Here is a 19,803-nt window from a genome sequence, read left to right as displayed (position 1 = left end):
CTGGGCTGGGCTCCCCACTGCTGCAGGAATCAAAGGTTGGCCTGATTGCCTCTGAGCAGGGCGGGGGTGGGGGGGGACATCTGAAAGTGAAAGCGGGGCTCCTGGTGGAGGGTGGGGCTGGGGGTGGGGCGGGGGCAGGCTGGTGTGACCGCAGCTGGAAAGCCCCAGCTGTGGGTCAGTCCCCCTGGCTGTTCCAGAGGCCCCATCACCTGGGTCCCACTCTGAGGGCCCGGCCCCGCCGGCTTCTCCTGGTGGCCCTGCTCTGCCTGGGGCCCAGCGTCTACTCACCCCGCAGGTATGTCCACGCAGGTAGAGGAGGAGGGCCTCTGGGGTGTTGTGGGCAGGAGGCGGGGATTCAAGGGCTTAGGGAAAATTCCGGTTCTGCCAGTGGCTTTCCAGGCTAATGGCTTCAGCTTAGAGCCCAGACCAGAATGCCAGCTCAAGTCATAGTGAACACGCGCACACACACACAGAAGCAGACAGACAGGGACATGAAGACACGCAGACAGATGGAGACGCACGGACACAGCCACTCACAGACCGTCTGAGGCACACACACCAGGGGACACCAGTCACAAAAGTGGCTGCACACCCACGGGCGGATGCGCCTACATGAAACTGCTTCTCTGTGTTCCTTGGGCACCTGCCATGGTTGGACGCTGGGTCAGCCCTACTCCCTGCCCTGGGGGGCTCCTGGTCAAGGGGAAGATGCCCCCGACCCTGGAAGTGCCCCTCCGTCATGGGAGGAGGCATGAGCAGGTCAGGAACCAGGCGCGGAGCAGGAGGTCCTGACTGTGGTCTGGGGCTCAGGGGGTCGGGGAAGGCTTCTTGCCGGAGGAGCCACCTGAGCTGAGCCGTGAAGGAGCCACGAAGCAGCTGGAGAAGGTGAGGGTGAGGTCGCTGTTGGCAGAGAGGACAGTCTGTACAAAGGTGCGGAGGACACGTGAGTGTATCCGAGTGATCAGAGTGGGTGAGCGAGTGAGTGAGAGACAGAGTAGAAGAAACTGGAGGGGCCAGGTACAGCCTTGCATGCCGAGCTAAGGAGGAGTGAGTGCCTCTCCTGAGGGGGATGGCAGTGCGGGGTGGGGACAAGGGCTCTATTTGGTGGCTGTACTAAGGGAAGCCTTTAAAGTTGGTATTTATTGATTTGTTTTTGGCTATGCTGGGTCCTCACTGCTGCAGGGCTTTTCTCTGCTTCTGGCCAGTGGGGGCTGCGCTCTCGTTGTGGAGGGCAGGCCTCTCCCATCTCAGTGGTTTCTTTCCTTGTGGAGCACAGGTTCTAGGCACGCGGGCTTCAGTACCTGCCGTTCAGGGCTCTGGAGCACAGGCTCAATAGTTGGGGTGCAAGGGCTCAGTTGCCCCTCAGCATATGGGATCTTGCCGGATCAGGGATCGAACCCATTTCTCTTGCATTGGCAGGTGGATTTTCTCCCACTGAGCTACCAGGAAAGCCTCAAGAAGGGAAGGCTTTTACGTGCCTTTTTGTTGTTGTTGTTCAGTCGCTCAGTCGTGTCCGACTCTGCGACCCCATGGACCGCAGCACGCCAGGCCTCCCTGTCCTTCGCCATCTCCCGGGGTTTGCTCAGATTTATGTCCATTGAGTCGGTGATGCCATCCAACTATCTCATCCTCTGTCGTCCCCTTCTCCTCCTGCCTTCAATCTTTCCCAGCACCAGGGTCTTTTCTAATGAGTTGACTTTTTGCATCAGGTGGCCAAAGTACTAGAGCTTCACCTTCAGCATCAATCCTTCCAATAATTATTCAGGATTGACTGGTTTTGATCTCCTTACAGTCCAAGGGATTCAAGAGTCTTCTCTAACACCACAGTTCAAAAGCATCGAGTCTTCCTTTTTGTGGTCCAACTCTCACATCCATATATGACTACTGGAAAAGTCATAGCTTTGAGTATACAGACAATTGTCAGCAAAGTAATGTCTCTGCTTTTTAATATGCTGTCTAGGTTTGTCATAGCTTTTCTTCCAAAGACCAAGCGTTTTCTAATTACACGGCTACAGTCACCATCTGCAGTGATTTTGGAGCCCAAGAAAATAGTCTGTCACTGTTTCCATTCTCCCCATCTATTTGCCATGAAGTGATGGAACTGGATGGCATGATCTTCGTTTTTTGAATGCTGAATTTTAAGCCAGTTTTTTCATTCTCTTTCACCTTCATCAAGAGACTCTTTAGTTCCTCTTCACTTTCTGCCATAAGGGTGGTATCATCTGCGTAGCTGAGTTTATTGATATTTCTCCCGACAATCTTGATTCCAGTTGTGCTTCATCCAGCCCAGCATTTCACACGATAGACTCTGCTTAGACATTAAATAAGCAGGGTGACAATATACAGCCTTGACGCACTCCTTTCCCAATTTTGAACCAGTCCATTGTTCCATGTCCGGTTAGAAGTTTTTGAAAATAGGCTTTTCTGGAGTTTCAGATAGCTATTTCTAAGCAGGTAATCATAGCATCTCCAAATAATGACATTCTTATCAGGTCCTTCCCAATATTTATACCTCTTATTCATTTTTCTTGTCTTATTGACTTAACTAGTTCCTTAGGCAAATGTTGAATGCTCTCAGAACACACATGCTTGTCTTCTTCCTTATTTCAGAAGAATCTTATCCAGCAGAGAAGGGCTTTAAGGGAGCTTTATATTTTGGCAAGACCCCCGACCCCTCTAAGGAGATGGAATCCAGGGGGTCTAGGAAGGAGTACGGTCAGGACCTGTGACCAGGTGATGGGGGGAGGTACGAGGGAGACGCCGTCCTCTGCCCCAGCTGGCTACTTTGGAGCTTTGAAGGATGGGGTGCTGGCCCAGGCCCTGGAGAGGTGGCAAGATTGGGACTGTGATGGGATACCTGGGAGGGGCCGCTATAGGAGGGCAGGCCTGGGAAAAGCAGGGGGAAGCTGGGGTGGAGATACCCAGTGCTGAGGGGAGCCCAGACCTGACTTGGTCACAGACAGGGTGGCCTCAGCTGGGAGCTTCGGGTAAGCATGGCGTCTGGATGGTGCTCTGCCGGGGACCAGCCCCAGCTGATCCAGGGTATTCGAAGGAGAGACGGCTAGGCGAGGGTCAGGGAACAACTGCTTAATTACACTTTAATTAAGGATACAAAGAGTAATAGAATAAGGATAGCTCAGTGAGGAAATTCAGTGGAGAAAAGCGGCTGAAATAAGGATAGCTCAGTAGGAAAATTCAGTGGAGAAAAGAAGCTGAGTGGCTTGGTTTACGCGGAAAATCAATATAACCCGTGACACCAGGTTAGCTCTGACCACGGAGGCCGCAGGCGCCCTCTCGAATAGCGGAAGGTGCCCCACCTTAGACACCTTCTCGAGTGGGTCTTAGAAGCCCAGGCAAATAAATGGTCGCAGAGGACATCCGCGCTCCAGATGGACACTCAGCTGGAAGTTAAAGGGAAGAATGACATGGGGAGACCAAGTTTCAGTGAACAAGTCCCGCACTTTATTTTCCAAAGTAGTTTTTATACCTAAAGGTATGCATAGAGGATAATGGGGGAAGGGGTAGAGCCATGCAGCAAGCCAGGCTTTCTTCCTTATCATATGCAAAAGTTCAGGTGATTGACATCATCTTCTGGCCAGGAGGCCTGTTAACATTTTAAGAAACTTATCTTTCTCTAAAGGTGATTATTCCAAAGTCAGGCGCCAGCCTTCCAAAAAGCATTAGACAAAGCTGCATTTTACATTTCTATACACCCATTATATCAATCAATACACTGCCAAGAACACAGTAGGTAAGGAGTATGGAGACTTAGCAGCAAACATTGGCCCAACAAGTGAAAAACCCTTCACCAATACAATTTCTAATCAATCTTTTAACTACTCAAAGGAATCTGTGTTTAGGCAGTTTAGAACATCTCCTGCCTCTCACAGTTGGGAGGCTCTGAACAATCACATGTGGCCGGAAAAACCCATTCAGGCAGGCTAGAGGATTTCCAAAGGAGTTTGTAGGTTGAAACACTGTCACATCCAAGAATTATTAACTGGAGCTGTAAGCTAACTCTTTTTTCAGAGAGAGGTAGTGGGAGACAGCCCCCCGTAAAGTCAGAGGCGTAGGTGAAAGCACAAAGCAGAAAGTAGGCAGACTCTGGTTTTGGGGGTAGATGCTCGAGAATTTCCAGGGGGACTCCTGAGGCTCGATCCCGCCTTTGCGTATGCCGAGCCTCCCTCCTCATGACCTTTGTCATGGGTGGAGCTCCTCACGCTGGCTCCCGGCAGTGATAGAATTCCAGTTGAGCTATTACAGATCCTCACTCAATATGCAATATGCCGGCTCCCGGCAGTGCTCCCACCCCTGCTCCTGGCCCTGCAGTGGGCGCAATGCCCTGACCTGGAGAACCTCATGGTTCTCCATGAGGCCCTCATGGGTCTCAGGGCGCAACCCAGGCCTGCGTCTCCTGGCTCCTGAAGCTCAGCTGAGGCCAAGGTGCAGGGGCCAGGGCCTCTGAACACTCAGGGCAACAGAACAGAGAGAAAGAGAGCCAGGAAGAGGCCCCATGGGTGGGGAGGCAGGCCCGGGGCAGGGGCCACGGCAGAGTCAGCAGGGAGTCTGCAGCCCAGAAGACACCAGCCTGATGCCCGAGAGGGCCCACACAGGCAGGGGTGACCCTCACACTGAAGGCTCACTGCCCCCGCAGGCTGCCTCCGGGGAGACGGAGGGGTGGATGGGCAGAGGTCCCCAGGCCAGTGAGGAGGCCCCATCGCCAGGGGCCAGTCCGGGGGCCTGATGAGCAGGCAGGTGCTACAGCACAGCCCCAGGACTGCTCGGAGGTGGAGGCAACTGCACCCCAGCCTCTGAAACCCAGGTCAGCTGTGGGGAGCAGAGGGAGAGGCTGGGAGAAGGAGCTGCCTGAGCAGAAGCTGGGAGACTGGCTGGGTGCAGGCCCAGGAGGCCCGGGAGTGAGGCTGGAGGAAGTACAGACCATGATGGGGGGCGAGGGGGCTTCAAATGCCAGGCTGTGGGGAGCCACGGAAGGGTTTAAAGTAGGAGAGTGACCTGATTGACTTGTGCCTCGTGAAGGTCAAGAATGACTTGGGAAGCTGCTGAAGCAGGATTCAGGGAGCAGGGGACAGAGGGAACACCAGGGGGGCCTCGATGGGCTTTGGGACGAGGTGGTCAGGCAGGGTGGCTGGGTTTCAAGTCTCTGCCTCTGTTACCTCCCGTGAGACCCAGCCGGCAGCTGCCCCTCTTCCCCCAGAATTTTCCCCTCGGCTTCCTGGGAGAACTCAAGTCTGATGCTACTCCTGGCATCAGGCAGCCTGCCCACCTTCGAACCCTCTGCCAGAAGAAAGGGTTCCCTGGGCAGCAATGCTGGGCTGCTGGTATTGGGAGACAGGGTTCAGCCTCTGCTCCCAGCTTCCTAGCCAGACCTGGGCTGATCCTGATTCCCCGCCCCTGAGCTGTGTGGCTTAAGGCAAGACCCTGCCCCTCTCTGAGCCTGTTTACTTATCTATGAAGTGGGGTGAATGACACCCTGTCACTTTGTTGTCATGGAGATCTGACACGTGCCAGGCATTGGACCGAGCATACAGTAGGTGCTTCCTAAGTGTGAGCTCTTGCCAACCAAGGTAGGCTGGCTCGTCTTGCCCCCACACTCCCTGGAGACAGAGCCCAGAGCGGGGCAGGCTGGGCTCGGCCAGAATGGATCCTTCATCACCACTCCTGCCCCTGCTGGGCGCTTGGGGGCACAGTGGGGGGTGGGGGCGGAGGGGGGGACAGACGGCCGCTGGCACGATGCTCCCTGCTGTGTCGGGGCTGATCTGAGGGCACGGTCCCTGAGTCCTGGCATCTGGGAGAACCACGACCTGTGGCCGGGGCGGAGCTGATAAGGCCCGCATAGAGCACCTGGGCTGGCCCCTCCCTCTGGGCAGCCTCCTTCCAGCTGCTCAGCCACCTGTGGGAGAGGAAGGTAGGCCTCGGTGACCCCCTGCATGTCTGTCCCCTGGATGGACAATCTTGCTGGCAGGTGGGGGGAGGGGGGTGGGTTAGGGGCTGGGCCCTGCCCGTCCTGGTGTCAATCACCCCAGGCACACCGAGGCCTGGGGAGAGGCCGCTCCAGCCCAATATCACCCAAGGGTCAGGTGCTGGCTCCAGCCTGGCCTTTGTCCCCATGGTGGGGGTGACCGGGGGATGGGGGCTGCTCAGCCTCTGGTTGGTCAGTGATTTCAGCAGGTCCTGCCCTCTTTTGGGCCCTAGTTCCTTAGACTGAAGTGAGAACTTGCTGGCCCCCACCACCTTCAACTTGTCTTTACACAGTGGGGTGGGTGGGAGGTCCCAGCAGGCCAAAAAGTTTCTCTTCTTTTTCCCCAACAGCCAGGCGGGGCTGAAAGGGGGTGGGGAGTGAGCAGAGCCTGGGGGTGGTGAGGGCCCTGCGCCCAGGCCCCCAGGCCCTGGAGACCCCCTCCCTGTCCTCTACGCAGGGGGCAGAGGGGAAGAGAGTTGGGAGCCTCCAGCCCCTGGTTAAATATAGAACCAAGGCCCCTCCCACAGCCTTCCTTGTGGGCTGCAAGGCCTCGATAAGCCCCCGGTGGCCTGGGCCAGCCCCCTCCAGCCTGACCCCACCCCCGTCCAGTGCTGGGACACCCAGGGAAAGGGGTGGACGTCCTCCTCCGGGGCCGTTGAGCTCCGCTTTGAGCAGAAGCAGTGAGCCTGATGGCTGAAAGGGGGTGAGCTGAGGGGTGAGGGGGGCATGAAGGGGCTGTGGAGGGGGTGGATACGCTAGGCCTCAGGACTCGTGGTTCAGGAAGCCCTGGACGTGGTTGCTGGGCCCACTCTGGGGACTGTGGGCTGTGGGCTGGGCTGAGACCCAGAATCTGCACCTTTGTTTCCCTCTCCAGCTCTGGTGGGAGGGTCTGGCCTGGCAGACCCAGCGCGGGTGGGTACTCAGGGGAGATCGTCATGGAAAATGGTGTCAGGGGAGGCTTACTGATAGAAGTAGCTGTCCGTCCTGTCTGCAGAAGTAGCTGCATCCTGGCACAAAGACGGCTCAGGCCACGGGAGCTGCCTCACAACAGTTCCTTTTGACAGCTTTGGGGTTACCTCTGGCCCGGGGAGGTGGGGGGAAGCTTCCCTGACCAGCGCCTGGGCCCCCACCCCCCCCCCGGGGTCTCATGGGGTTTCGGTGTGTGCTCCCGGAGACTGGTCGCCCCACCACCACCCCGCCCCAGCTTCCTGAGCTTCCCTTTCACCCCCAGCTCCGCTGCCGCCAAGATGCCGTTGCCACAGACAGAGACCTCTGGGCTGGAGCCGCACCGTCCCCAGGAGCCGGCGGAGCCGCATACCCCAGCCCAGGGCGCCCGGCGGGCGAGTAGCGAGGACGCACCCGGCGCCGGGCACGAGGGCTCCAGGCCTGGCCTGGGCACCTTGCGGCGGGCCTTCTCGAGAGCAAGCCAACGGGCCTCGGTTCGAGCCCCCCGGGGGGATGCAAGGCTGCTCAGGCTCAGCGGCCGCTTCCTGTTCGGGTCTTTGCGGCGCACTCCAGACAACAGCCCTGCCGGGGACCAGACCGGGGCGACCTCGGAGCCAGGGCCGGCCTGCGGCAGGAAGGGGTCCTCCAAGGCCAAGGAAGGTGTTGGCCGGCGGTCGTCCACGGGGGAGGGGCCTGCGGAAGCCGAAGGTGAGGGCTCCCCAACCCCCCTCACTGAGCAGAGGAGGAAACCAAGGCCAGAGAGGTGGGGGCGTGGCCCAGGCTTCTTGATGGGTTACCCTCCCCAGCCACTCCAAACCCCTGCCCCGGCACAACTGCAGGGTAAAATTCTTCCAGCTTTTCAACATGCGCAGTGGAGAAAAGTGAGGCTCAGAGAGGTTAAGTAACTTGCCTCACATCTCACAGCTGGGAAGTGGAAAAATGAGATTTGAACCCAGATCTGCAGGGCCCCAGAACTCCATGGGCTTCCACAGCCTGGCTCCTGGCCAAACCGGACTGGTGGGCAAGGCACTGGCCCAGTTAGATCACACGATCACGGAGGGTGCCTGGGAGCCAAGACCTGCCGGAGGCGAGATTAGGGGGCCACCCAGGACATGAGCCCTGAAGAGGGCGTGCAGGCGAAGGTAGAGGTCTCCCGGGGGTGGAGGCTGGCCCAGAGAGGGGAACAAGAAAGGCTGAGGCTGGACACCGCGGGCAGGAGCCTGGGCATCCAAGGGCACGCCCAGCCCAAGCTCTGGTGCCACCAGACCTGAGTCAGGACTGCGCTGGAGGCCACCAGGTCCAGCTCCATGCAGGGAGCAGCGGCTGATGTAGGGGCAAGGGGAGGTAGGACCCATCCCAAGCACAATCTGAACCAGGCTTGGGACCTGGGATCTGCCTCTTCAAAGGCAATTCCGAAGGACATAGGGCAGTCGGGTCCCTTGCTCCTGGAGCAGGCCTTCCGTAGCGCTCTGGAGCCAGGCAGCCCAGCCCGGGGTGTGTAGGGTCGGGGCCGACAGGCCTACCTGGAGCGCCCCCTTCACTGGCCCTCTTCTCGCCCGACCTTGCAAAAGGCACGTCGGTGGCTGACCTCATCTCTGAGCGGCAACTCCTGGCTGCCTTCGAGCAGCTGCGGCACCTGGAGACGGGGCTAGTGGCCGAGAAAGCCTCGTGCACCTTCCAGCAGGACCCCACGGGCTTCGCGCGGCGTGCCATGGACGTGTGCCTGCACTACGACGGGCTGGCCGCGGAGATCGGTGCTATCGTGCGCGAGACGCTGGGCCCGGATGGCGTGGACGCGGCCGCGCTCGAGGAACTGGCCCGAGTGGTGCGTGCGGAAGAGGAGGCCCACCCGGAGACCCCCGCAGACGGCGACTTTCTGCGCACGCCGCGGCGCTGGCGCCAGTACTGGGAGGACGCCGTGCGGCGGAGCGCGGAGGAGCGCGTGCGGCAGGCGGGCGCGGGGGAGGCCCCGGGGGCGGCCGACGCTGCCCCCGACTTGGCGCGGCTCCTGGCCGAACTCGGCGCTTTGGTTCGCCACGACCTGCAGAAGGTGCAGCGGGAGGTGCACCCCGCATACGCGGCCGCTGGCTTCCCGGCGTGGGAGGCCTACCTGCGTGCCTTCCACGGCGCAGTGGCCGGGCGCCTCCAGGAGCTCGCGCACGACGCCCGCGGCTGCGAGCAGCTCTACGTGCTGCTGGACTGGGCCGCCAACGTCTACAGCAGGTGAGGCCCGGGCCGGAGGCCGCGGGGTGGGGCGAGGGCAAGGAGGGGCTGGCATTGCCCGCGTGCGAAGCCTTCAGGAACCTGCTCTGAAGGGCACAGGGCACCTTTTCCTCCCCGGGAGAGTGCTGGCTGTTAGGCACCCAAGATCCGAGATCCGGGAGCCCTTTGACATTCTCTCTTCCCCATCCCAGACCCTGGTGCTCTCCCTCTCGGGTTCCCGAAGCTGGAAAGCGCTCCGGGCGGGGTTGCTTCCGAGGCGGTGAGCCCAATGAGTCCCCCCTAGTCCACGCGGGGCCTTTGAGTGAACTGGCCAAGGGCGCCCCCTCCAGGCTGGACACAACCACGGGCTCACCGCGCTCCTTGAGGGCTGGCTTTCACCCCCACTCTTGCTTTGGATGGACACCTCGGTTCAGGGCTCTGCAGAACGTGATGGGGTGGATCTCCCGCCCCCCTGAACGCTCCCCAGCTCCCCAGGACGACGGGCAGTTGGAGGGGGCGCCAAAGTGCTGGGCTCCTTAATATTCTGTGTGGCTGCAGACAGGCACCCGCCCCGGTGTGGGCTGGATCCTAGCTGGACCCTGAACTGCAAGGTCCTGGGGTCGTTTAGAGCTCAATCCTGGGTGAATCCGAGCGTGAGGGTGGAGGTCACTCCCGAAGCAAGCGGGTCGAGGTCCATCCGGACTGCCATCTTTATGCTTTCGGGGCACGCTCCACCGACTGCTTAGCCAGGAAATCCTGAGGTGGGAAGTCAGGCGAAGGGGCGTTTGGCACGGAATCCTGGAGGGCGGGGTGGGGGGCCGGGCGTGTGAACGGAAGCCCAGATTCCGGGCCTCACAGCGATGGCCTTAGGCTTTGAGCCAAGGCAGAGGGCAGTGGGGGCAGCCGCGGCCGCATCAGAGTCCCGCCCCGACCTTCAGGCCCCGCCCTGCCTTCCAGTCCTGATTTCCTGGGCTCCCAGAACCAGGCTCTGTCCTCAGAGCCGCTGCCCCCTCTCCTGGCACCGGAGGTCTGGGCCCGACTGGAGGACGACTACACCAGCTTCCTGGAGGTGAGACCGGGGCGGGGCTGGGCCGGAAGGGGCGGGGTCCAGGTAGAGGGTGGTCAATACCAGCGGGCTAGGGAGGCGCAGTGCCCAGGGCCCTAGCCTCCCTGCGCCCTGCGGCCTCGTGCATGGGCCTGTGTCCCGGCAGGGTTGCTCTTGTCTCCAAGGGCGCGCCCTAGGGCTTGGAGGTAGGGGGGGCCTCCCTCCTGGGAGGGTCTCACTCACCGTGGCCCCTTCGCTGGCCCTCACAGACCAAAATCGCAAGCTGCTTCGATGGCATCCTGCAGCTGGAGCAGAGTCGCTGGGCGGCTGCGGAGGCCCCCGACGTGCTGCAGGGCCTCTACCACACGTCGCTGTCCTTTGACGTCTGCATGGTGCGCTGGAGGGAAAGACGTGTGTTTGGGCCTCGGGCAGTGGAGACTCTCTTAAAAGTCACAGTCACAACCGCCTCTCCCAATCGCACAGGAGCCTGAGGCCCCACGTGGGGACGCGGTCAGAGGTCCTCAGGTCTCATAGCCAAGCTGGGAGAGCGAGGCCACAGCTCCCAGCTTAGCAGGGGGGACCCTGTGGGTGTGCGGAGCTGGGAGGGCTGACCCCCTGGAAATCGGGGCCCCTGGAAGTCGGAGCCGAGACGGGGAGGCAGAGCGGGGAGGTAGAGACGTCCTTGCGCCACGAGGTGGGCGCTGGGGCCATCGGGACCTAGAGCTCAGACGCGCTCGTTCGCAGCTAGTGGCGGAGCACGTGAAGGCGGCCGGCGCCATCTCCGCAGAGCTGGAGGCCACCACGTTGGGGATCTGCGCGCGGGCGCTGGGGCTCTTCCTGCACAGGTGCGGGCGAATCCTGGGCCGGGATGTGGTGGGCGGGGTGGCCAGGGTGTGGACGCTGGTTGTCCCTGGGGAGGAACCCACACATCCTGTTTCCTCGGAATCCGAGACTCTGGACGACTGGGAGGGAGAAGCCTGGAGGGCGGACTCGGGGTCTTAGCAGCCAGGGAGAGTCTCCAAGGCCCCTGCGTACCCCGCCCCCCAGGTTCGAAAAGGCTTTTCTGGAATCGGGGGCGGTGAGCGAGCCTAACCTGTGCGCCAGCATCAATGCCTGCCAGGAGCTCAGGTGGGTTTGTCCCGCGGTGCCCAGCGCGACCGGCAGGGGGCGAGAGAGCACTGGAAACCGCGACGCAGACACAGACCCTGCGGCCCCTTGGTGGCCTTGCCTGGAGGCCTCCCAGAGGGGACCCCCTCTCCGTGCTCGTCCCCGTCCCTGTCCCCCCTGTGGGGTCCTCCCTTGGCCCCGCAGAGCTGAGGCCCTGGCAGGGACACGGGGAGCTTCAGGGCTGAGCAGAGGCCAAGGTTCCAGCCACCCTTGCCCGGCTCATCCCTGCCACCCGGGGCTCCATGCTCTCCTCCCTTCATCCTGCTCAGCCTTCTTCCTTTTAGGGACCCTCTCTCTTCTTGGAAGCCCTCCCTGACACTCCCCCTTCCCCAACCCCCAGGGCCTTGCTGGTGCCGGGGCTTGGGTTCCTCTGCCTCCAGGGGGCAGTGGCCCTCCGCTGTGGGCGGCCAGAGCCTTCACCCAGGCCAAGCCGTAGTGTCCCCCAACTGAAGATGCATCAGCTACTGCTGATGGTGTGATGTCCCCACGGCCAGACGGGACTGCAGTGTGGGGGCTCAGAGAGGCATCGCCGCTGCTCCACGGTCACGCAGGCAGTACTTGCTGCATCTGGGAACCCAAAGCACAACCGTGATAAGGTGCTGGCTCTCGAACACTCTTTTGTCCCTAGACTGTGCCAGGCTGGTCCTGGGCACAGGGGACTCTGGTGTAGGCCGTCTCTGGTCAAGCCCCTGGTAGAAATTTAGCCTGTCTTTCTGGAGAAGGAAATGGCAACCCACTCGAGTACTCTTGCCAGGAAAATCCCATGGATGGAGGAGCCTGGCGAGCTACAGTCCATGGGGTCACCAAGAGTTGGACTCGACTGAAAGACTTCACTTCGGTGTCCCTGGGCTGCAAACTGGGAGAGCCTAGCCCTGCCTCCTTTATGATGAAATGGGGACATTGTGATATTTGGAGAGGCAGTTATGAGGCTCAAAGGGCTTCCCTGGGAGCTCAGAGGATAAAGAATCCACCTGCAATGTAGGAGGCCTGGGTTAATCCCCAGGTCGGGAAGATCCTCTGGAGAAGCGAATGGAAACTCACTCCAATATTCTGGCCTGGAGTATCCCGTGGACAGAGGAGCCTGGCGGGCTACAGTCCACGGGGTCACAAAGAGTCGGACACAACTGAGCGACTCTCACGGGCGTCTGAGCAGGGCCTCTGGGCCAGGAAGGGCTGTGCTGCACTGTTCTGTCACCAGGAGGGATGGAGGTCTGGCTCAGCCCTGCCACAGGGGGTTCCTGCCATGCGGTGGGACCTCGATCACTCCCCTGGCCCACCCCCCTGTGCTCGGCTCCCGGACTCAGTGCTGCCCCCTCACATGACCACTCCCAGGGCTTCTCCACTGTGCCACCCCAGGGGGCTGCCCTTCACACTATAGTCTGAGTGATCGGAGCTGGGGTGGCACCCAGCCTTCACGGCTGTATGCCAGGCCGTGACCCCTTGCATACTTTGCCCCCTCCTGACCCCTCCCCCTCCCCAGGACTCACCTTCTGGCCAAGTTCCCAGAAAGCTTTGGAGAGCTGGAGAAGGCCCTAGGGGCTGCTGCCCGTGCCTTTCAGAAGCGGCTGCTCCAGGGCTTGCAGGGCGCTGTGCAGGTGAGGGGGCGGGCCCTTTCTCCCCACTTTCCTTGCCCAGCAGGTGCGCCCTGTGTCCTGGAGCCTGGGGGCCTAAGTCACAGCACTCATTTACCATAGGGGCATGTTCGGGTGGTGTTTTGGGCGCAGGCAGGGAACCCAGACATATTCCCAGCTGAGCAAGAACAGTTGGGAAACAATGACCTTCGTCCTTCACTCTCCTTGGGCTTCTCTGGTGGCCAAGATGGTAAAGAATCCATCTATAATTGCAGGACACCCAGGTTCGATCCCTGGGTGAGGAAGATCCCCTGGAGAAGGGAATGGCAACCCACTTTAATATACTTACCTGGAGAATCCCATGGACGGAGGTACAGTCCATGCGGTCACAAAGAGTCAGACATGACTAAGAGACTAACGCTTTCAGTCTCCTCCTCTCAGAGACAAACTCTGAGACTCTCTGAGGACTCTCTCCTCAGAGAGGGTGCATCCAGGGAATGGCGCCTCATCCAGCCCCTCAAGGCGCCCCCAGGACTCCCGAGGCAAGGCCTGGCTAGAGGCTCAAACTCCAACCTTGCCCTCGGGGCCTCCGGGCCTGGAGGAGGCAGTCTCAGGCAAAGGTCTAGAGCCAGGAGAGGGGCTGTCCCCAAGATACCTTAGAGAAGGGGGTCAGCTCCCCAGACTTTCTTTCGGATGCCAGCTCGACCTTTGGCCTGAACCGCCCCTGTCTGGAGCCATGCCCTGGGTGCCCAGGGAAGGGTCTAGTGGGTGCTGGGGGTCAGCTCTCGGCAGACTGCCCACCGCTCTGCCCCCAGCCGCTCTTCAGGGACCTGTGCACCAAGGCCTGGCTGACCCAGGACCTGCTGCAGCCTGTCATGGACAAGGTGGTGGCCTTCTCGGGCCTCCTGGAGCACATGGCCCCACCCCTGGCCCAGGTATCCGGGGGCGGGGCGGGTGCTGGTGGGGGCGTGCCCAGGGCTCCTCCCTGTGACCCTGCGTCCCCCCTCAGGAGACTCTGCAGGAGGTGCACCGCTGTGTTGTCCGCGAGTACCTGGAGCAGGCCCTGAGACCCCGCGAGCGGCTCCGGGGTGCCGACCGCCGGAGCGGCTCTCAGAAAATGGGCCTTGAGGCACAGGCAATCGGCAGCACCTTCCAGGGCTTGGTAGGAGCATCGCCCAACTGCCCCGGGGCGCTGGCCTTCTTGGGGGTTCTCCAGCCCGCGGACCCTCCAATAGCGCCCCCCTCAGTCTGGTTTCATCTTGCCCCGTGTAAGAGACCCCCGGTGTGCGGGCTTTGGCGTGCGGTTCATCCCACTCTCCGCGTGCTGGGGCGGGGCCAGGTGGGGAGGACACGTTGCATATATTTGCGTTGATTTGCATGTATTTTGTGGGCGGTGTAGGGGAGGGATGAGGGTCGCAGCCTCATCTGATGGGCGGGGACTGTGTCGGACCTCTCCTCCACCCCACCCCCAGCAGAGCGAGCTCAGGCATGTCCTCCCCACACAGACACCCCTCATCTGGGCCGCTGGTCCCCGACTCCCCGTCTGATGCCAGGCAGGCCTTCCCCGCGGGGCCTGGGCTCACCCACCTGAGCAGACACGGAAAGCCTCCTCTGCGCCGTGTCGTGGGGAGGGAAAAGGAACCCTGAGCCCGGCCGCGTCCCTTTCCGCGGGGCCGGAGGCGGTCCCGGTGGGGCCGCGGTTGTGGCTACAGGAGGGCTAAACCAGGCCCTAACCGAGGGGATGCAGGCGGGGGCGGAAAGAGGGCTGGGGGTGAGGGTGGCCCACCGCTCCCGCGTCTCCGCAGGGCTCCGAGGCCACGTGGCTGGGCCAAGCTATCCCGTGCGTGGCTGACATACTGGGCGAGACTTACAAAGACGACATCGGGCGGCACCTGGAGACGCTCATCAGAAGCTACCCCGACATCAGGTTCGTACCCCGGCGCTAGTTCTGGGGACAGGAGACGGGGAGGGGGCCTCCGGGCGGGGCTCGGACTAGCCCCGGCCTCCGTGCGCAGGTGCGGGCGGCGCGACCCGCGGGCCCCGGACCCTCAGGCTGCGGGGGCCCTGGTGGGATCGTCTCTGCCCTTCCCCGGTGTTCTAATCTCACCGTCCTCATTCGCTCTTGTGGTCCCTGGAGTCTGGAGGGAGCCGGAGCCCTTCCTCCAGCGAGTCTTAGGGGAAGGCACAGGCCCCCAGCTCCGGGAGAAAGCCCTTTCTGGAAGCCCCGACACCTGCCAGAAGGAAGAAGGCTTTGATCCTAGGGTGTGTGTTTGGGGGGTGCTGAGTCATCACGCACGTGGAAATCCCAGCTGAATCTCTCCATCGTCTTGGAGATTCCAGGATGGGGAGGCTACAGAAAGCCCGGGCCTAGCCCCTTCCCGGTCCCCTGCCTCGCCCCGCCCCCCGGAGAATCCTCTGATCCCGGCCCGCGCCGTCTGTTTGGCCTCGATTCAGAGTAACTGCGCATGGGCGGAAGGTTCCCTTTTGGGCCCTCGGGGTTTCCCTGCGCAGGCTGGCCGGCCCTCCCTCGCTGCGGGAGACAGTGCTTCCAGCTCCTTGGGGTGCTCGGGGCGGGAGGGGCGGCACACTGGGCCAAGCCTCCCACCCGCACGTGCCTGTCTGTTGCCGCTGGGCCGGGGCGGCTCTGACTCCCCTGCCTGCCCCCTCCGGCATCGCGGCATCGGCACCGCGGCCCCCTGCTGCCTCCCTCGGTGCACTAGTTTTCCGGAACCTCTGCCTGGGCCTCAGAGGCCGTTCCCATCAGGCTTGCTTCTTCCCGTCTCCGCCGGGCTTTGCACCCTTCAAGACCCAGGCACCCCCCAGGAATGCTGGGTGCCCTAATGCTTCCAGTCCGAGCCCCGGGGTCCCCCTCGCCCTGGGGTCCGGGGTGTCACTGGAGCTGTCGAGTCTGCAGCGGGGGCCCGCGTGTCTCTGCAGGCGGGACCACGTGCTGGCCATCCTGGCGCTGCGCCGACTGGGCCGCCGTCGGAACCAGCACTTCCTGCGCCACGCCCAGGCCCTGCTGAGGGCTGCGGCCAAGGCCAGTGTCTCCGGGGCCGCCGGGGGCCGCGTGCTCTTCGAGGAGATCGAGTTGTCCACCTCCATAAACGTGCTGGTTACCTGCATATAGTGCTGCTAGCCTGAGAAGGGGCTGACCCCAGTGGACGGAGGGGCGGCCACCTTCCCCTGGGCACCGAGCCCCAAGCTGGGACACCTGGAAGGCGCCTCAGCTCAACCCCAGGCCTGAAGCCCCCAGTGGTGGACCGTCCATCCTCCTCCTTCTGATGGCCAGGAGGAGGTCATGCCAGGCATGCCAGCAAGCCTGAGAGGCATTCCAGGCATTTGGAGGGGGGTTTGGCACAGAAGTTCCCTTTGGTACTGCCCACCCGGGAAGGCCTCCCTGCCTAACTGTCCCGCCCATCCCATTGTGAAAATGAAGAACAGAGTATTTATTTTTTAAATAAACATGAATTAAAATGGTATCTCTCTAAGGAGGGGCGGGGCCAAGTTGACTTCAGACAGAAGGTCTGTGTCCCCACGCACCCAGGGGCCGGCCAGAGGTTCCGTGGTGACTCCCTTTTCCTGCCCACTGTACCAACAGGGAGACTGAGGCAGGTCTGAACCGGGAAGACCCACCGCTGTGGTTACAGAGCAAAACAAACTTCGACCCCGGATCCCCAGGGGCCCTGGCCTCACGTGCCAAGTGAGCCTCGCCCCGCAGGGGTGGGCACTGCTCTGTCCTGTTCTAAGCAAGCCTGCGCCCTGGCAGACAAGGAAAGGCCAAAGCTTGTTCTACAGCTTGAGGTGTTTGGGTTAGATGTGCGAGGGACTTCCCAGCAGTGAAAGTTGTGTGCTGCTGCAGGGCAAGTGTCAGCCTGGACTGCGTGTGTGGAGGTGGACCCTGCAGGTCCTGGCTCTGGACGTGAGGCTGCAAGGAGCTTACTCCGGCCTGACCCCTGCAAACCTCCCTCTTCATCATTCTCTCTCGAACACGTGGCACTGGAATTTGGCTCCAGCCTGCAGGCAAGCCTGCTAGGAAACCCCGTTTGCATTGGCAACCTGGGGCTTTCCAGGAAAGCAGAGCGCTGAGATGGGGATTGACAGCGAGGCGCTGAGGGAGGCCGCACCAGCTGCCTCTCCCCCACCCTTCCCCCTACAGATCCTGGGGGGTCAGGAGCAAGTGCCAGGCACAGCCTGCCCGGGCACGGGGCCAGAAGGAAGAAGAGGAGAGGTTTTGGTTCCAGGCCCCATGATCAGGGGTGGGGTGGGGGCAGGGCGTGTGAGTGCTGACGCTGGCGGCCAGCCCTAGTGTCAGTGGGGAAACTGAGGCCAGCACTGGATGGAGGTCTGCGCTGCTTCACACCAGGCCCCAGCACGGGTGGCCTGAAGTCCTATAGCTGGCGGGGCGGCGGGAAGGTATCCAAGGGGTGCCTCTTTCCCTGGGAGCGGCAGGGGACTGACAGGCCAGCCTGACCCCACGATCAGCCCGGTGGCCGGCAGAGGTCGGGTAGGGCCGTGCTACAGGAAGCCTTGCCCTGGTTCGGTCCTGGCCAGCTTCTCCACAGGGAGCCCCTGCCACCCCCGACACCTTTGCGTCCCCGGCCCCTCAAAGAGACCCCTCCTGCAACCCGGCCGCGGCCCTGACTGACGGGCCTGGCCCTGCCTGAGCCCCTGGGCTGCAGGCAGAGGGTCCAGGCTGGTTTCTGAGCCAGGCGTAGTCCTTGTTGTTGTGCTTGCTTTCCAGTCAGGAGACTGTAGGCAAGTTTCTTCACCTCTCTGCACCTGTTTTTTCCAGCTGCGAAATGGGGGTGCTGTCTGTGCCTCCCAGGCCAGGAGGAGCGAAGCAAGGGCCTGCCATAAAGCCAGGTTTGGGGCCCCTGTGACCCTACGTTCCCCTACGCCTGGCATGAAAAAGCAGCAAAGACCCTGGGTGGAGGTGGGGGGCTCCACCAGTGAATCCTGAGGTGGGTGGGGCCCACGAGTGGGGAACACCCCCAGGGGGAGGCAGGGGGAAGCAGGGGCTATGCAGCCTCTGAGTGGCAGCGGGAAGGATGTAGGCGGAGACCCAGGCCCAGAGCCAGAAAGGCAGGGTTTTCCTGGCAGGACCCTCCGTGCCCAGGTGGCTCTGTGTGCCCTGGCTGTGTTCCTGTGAGCCCAGTAGAGCATGAGGGGCTGGGGTCGGCTTCCAAAGGCCAAGTAGGGGTGAATAGGAGGCTAGATGGCAGCTCATATGAGGGGTGCAGCCAGGGAGGCTGGGGACTGCAAGGAGGGCTGAGGCCAGGGCACCCCAGCTGGCTCGGGTCCAGGGCCCTGGCCATTGGCCATTCTGTCCCGGGCTGGGGGGCTGTGCTCAGGACCCTGCCCACCACCAGGTCCCAGGAGGCCTCGCGAAGAGCCAAGTGTTTCCCTGGCCATTCTATTGTCTGGGCCAAGCACGGGTGGGGGAGAGGGCTGGCTCTCTGAGCTGCTTCCGGACTTGAGGACCAGGTTGTCTGGCTGATAATGAAGCGTGTGTGCGTGTGTGTGTGTATGTGTGTGTGCGTTCACATGTGTGTGTGTTCACGTGTGTGTGTGTTCACGTATGTCTGTGTTCCTGGAAGGTGCCAGCCCCTTTCAGCACCCAGGGATGGGGGGGGGCCTGCCCAGTGTCTGTTCCTCTGTGCAGCAGACACCCTGCGTGCCCCCAGAGCTCGGGTCCCAGGCCCCACCTCTGCCTGGCCACCCCCTTCCCCCTGTGCCACCCCCTGCTCTTCCCCCTTGGGCTCAGCTTGGCTTTGCCATTGCCCACATTTCCTGCGGCTCCTTTGTGGATGGAGGGTCATCTCTTGCCCTGAGCCTGTGGCTCCTTGATGAGGCTGGGGGTGAGAGGGTGCAGGGGCCAGCCTGCCCAAGGCAGGATGCTCAGCTTCAAGGACAGGAAACCCAACCTGCTGACCCAAGACAGCCTGGGCGACAGGAGGGACCTGGTGTCCCCCTCACTCCACCTGGGCACGTTCCCTCTGTGGCCCTTCGCCCAGCCTGGGGCCAACCCTGCTCAAGGGTGTTCAGGTCTCAGCTGCTCTCTCCCACAGCAGGTGAGCTGGCCCGGACCTCTCTGAGGCTCTGTCCCCTCCTCTGTGACACAGGAGATGCTGGGAGGCTGTGTCCAGCAGGAGCGGAGCTCAGGGGTAGGTGGGATCGGCCAGAGACCCTGCAGCTAGCCGCCGGGAGGGGCAGCCGGCCTGCCACCTCCGTGCCCGCGCAGCCGCTCCCTCCTCCTCCCTGGTCTGCTGACCGTGGCCCCTTCCTTCCTGGACTTCATGGGGCCCCTGGACACTTGGGCGGCCCCCTTGGCGGCCGGGCTGCAGTCCTCACAGAGCCCCCATCGCTGCCCCAGGGGGAAGAAGGGGCTGCAGGGTGCCCAGGGCCGCGCTGTCCCCTCTCTCACCTCCTCCTTTTCTACCTCAGAGTCCTTTAGGGACCTCCAGCAGGTCAAAGGGTCCCCCTCCCACCAAGGTCAATTTCTGCCCACCGTCCATTGGCCCGGGGGGAGGAGCTAGGACTGGGTCGCCCTGGGCTAGATGGTGCTTCTCCAGCAGTCTCCCAGTGTGGAGCGCTGGGTGGCCAGCCTGTGCCCCTGTACTGGGCAGGGTGATCAAAATTAATATAGATTAGTTGATTGCAGATCAATTGTAAATCAACTGTATTTAAATTTTTTATTTTATTTATTTATTTTTTAAGCCTCCAGCACCCGGTATTCCCAGGTGGTCTCCCATCCAAGTACTAACCAGGCCCGACCCTGCTTAACTTCCGTGATCACAGGAGATCTGGCGCCTTCAGGCTGATATGGGCGGAGACTAAATTTAAAAAAAAAAAAAAAGGATTAGGCTGTGGATTCAGACACCTCTGGGCTG

At 61.7% G+C, this 19,803-nt stretch overlaps 1 protein-coding gene and 1 pseudogene across 2 annotated transcripts; one reads left to right on the top strand and one right to left on the bottom strand.

The window, feature by feature from the left end:
- The first annotated feature begins 125 nt into the window (after nt 1-125).
- EXOC3L4 (exocyst complex component 3 like 4) lies at nt 126-16,390 on the top strand. 2 transcript variants are annotated; one of them, XM_044933382.2, is made up of 12 exons: nt 126-885; nt 7,212-7,633; nt 8,497-9,148; nt 10,085-10,196; nt 10,442-10,564; nt 10,917-11,017; nt 11,220-11,300; nt 12,820-12,934; nt 13,726-13,845; nt 13,920-14,072; nt 14,716-14,837; nt 15,848-16,390. In XM_044933382.2, exons 2-12 carry the CDS (start codon nt 7,228-7,230, stop codon nt 16,038-16,040), a joined length of 2,178 nt encoding a protein of 725 aa, XP_044789317.1. In that variant the 5' UTR covers nt 126-885; nt 7,212-7,227; the 3' UTR covers nt 16,041-16,390. The 2 variants fall into 2 exon arrangements, with proteins under 2 accessions (XP_044789317.1, XP_025127441.1); XM_025271656.3 differs by having other exon boundaries at nt 127-295.
- A 3,238-nt stretch (nt 16,391-19,628) lies between these two features.
- LOC112581030 lies at nt 19,629-19,747 on the bottom strand (annotated as a pseudogene).
- Between the last annotated feature and the right edge of the window lie 56 nt (nt 19,748-19,803).

This window comes from Bubalus bubalis, chromosome 20, assembly GCF_019923935.1.
Source record: "Bubalus bubalis isolate 160015118507 breed Murrah chromosome 20, NDDB_SH_1, whole genome shotgun sequence".
NCBI classification, from domain to species: domain Eukaryota; kingdom Metazoa; phylum Chordata; class Mammalia; order Artiodactyla; family Bovidae; genus Bubalus; species Bubalus bubalis.
Note: the sequence above shows the minus strand (reverse complement) of the source record. Positions and strands in the feature narration are given on the sequence as shown.

What these genes read in the sequence shown, in the direction of transcription:
- EXOC3L4 (XM_044933382.2), top strand. Translation starts at nt 7,228, where the DNA reads ATGCCGTTGCCACAGACAGAGACCTCTGGGCTGGAGCCGCACCGTCCC. An exon ending in GGGGCCTGCGGAAGCCGAAG is followed by an intron (nt 7,634 to 8,496) that starts GTGAGGGCTCCC and finishes ACCTTGCAAAAG; the next exon opens with GCACGTCGGTGGCTGACCTC. An exon ending in GCTTGCAGGGCGCTGTGCAG is followed by an intron (nt 12,935 to 13,725) that starts GTGAGGGGGCGG and finishes CTCTGCCCCCAG; the next exon opens with CCGCTCTTCAGGGACCTGTG.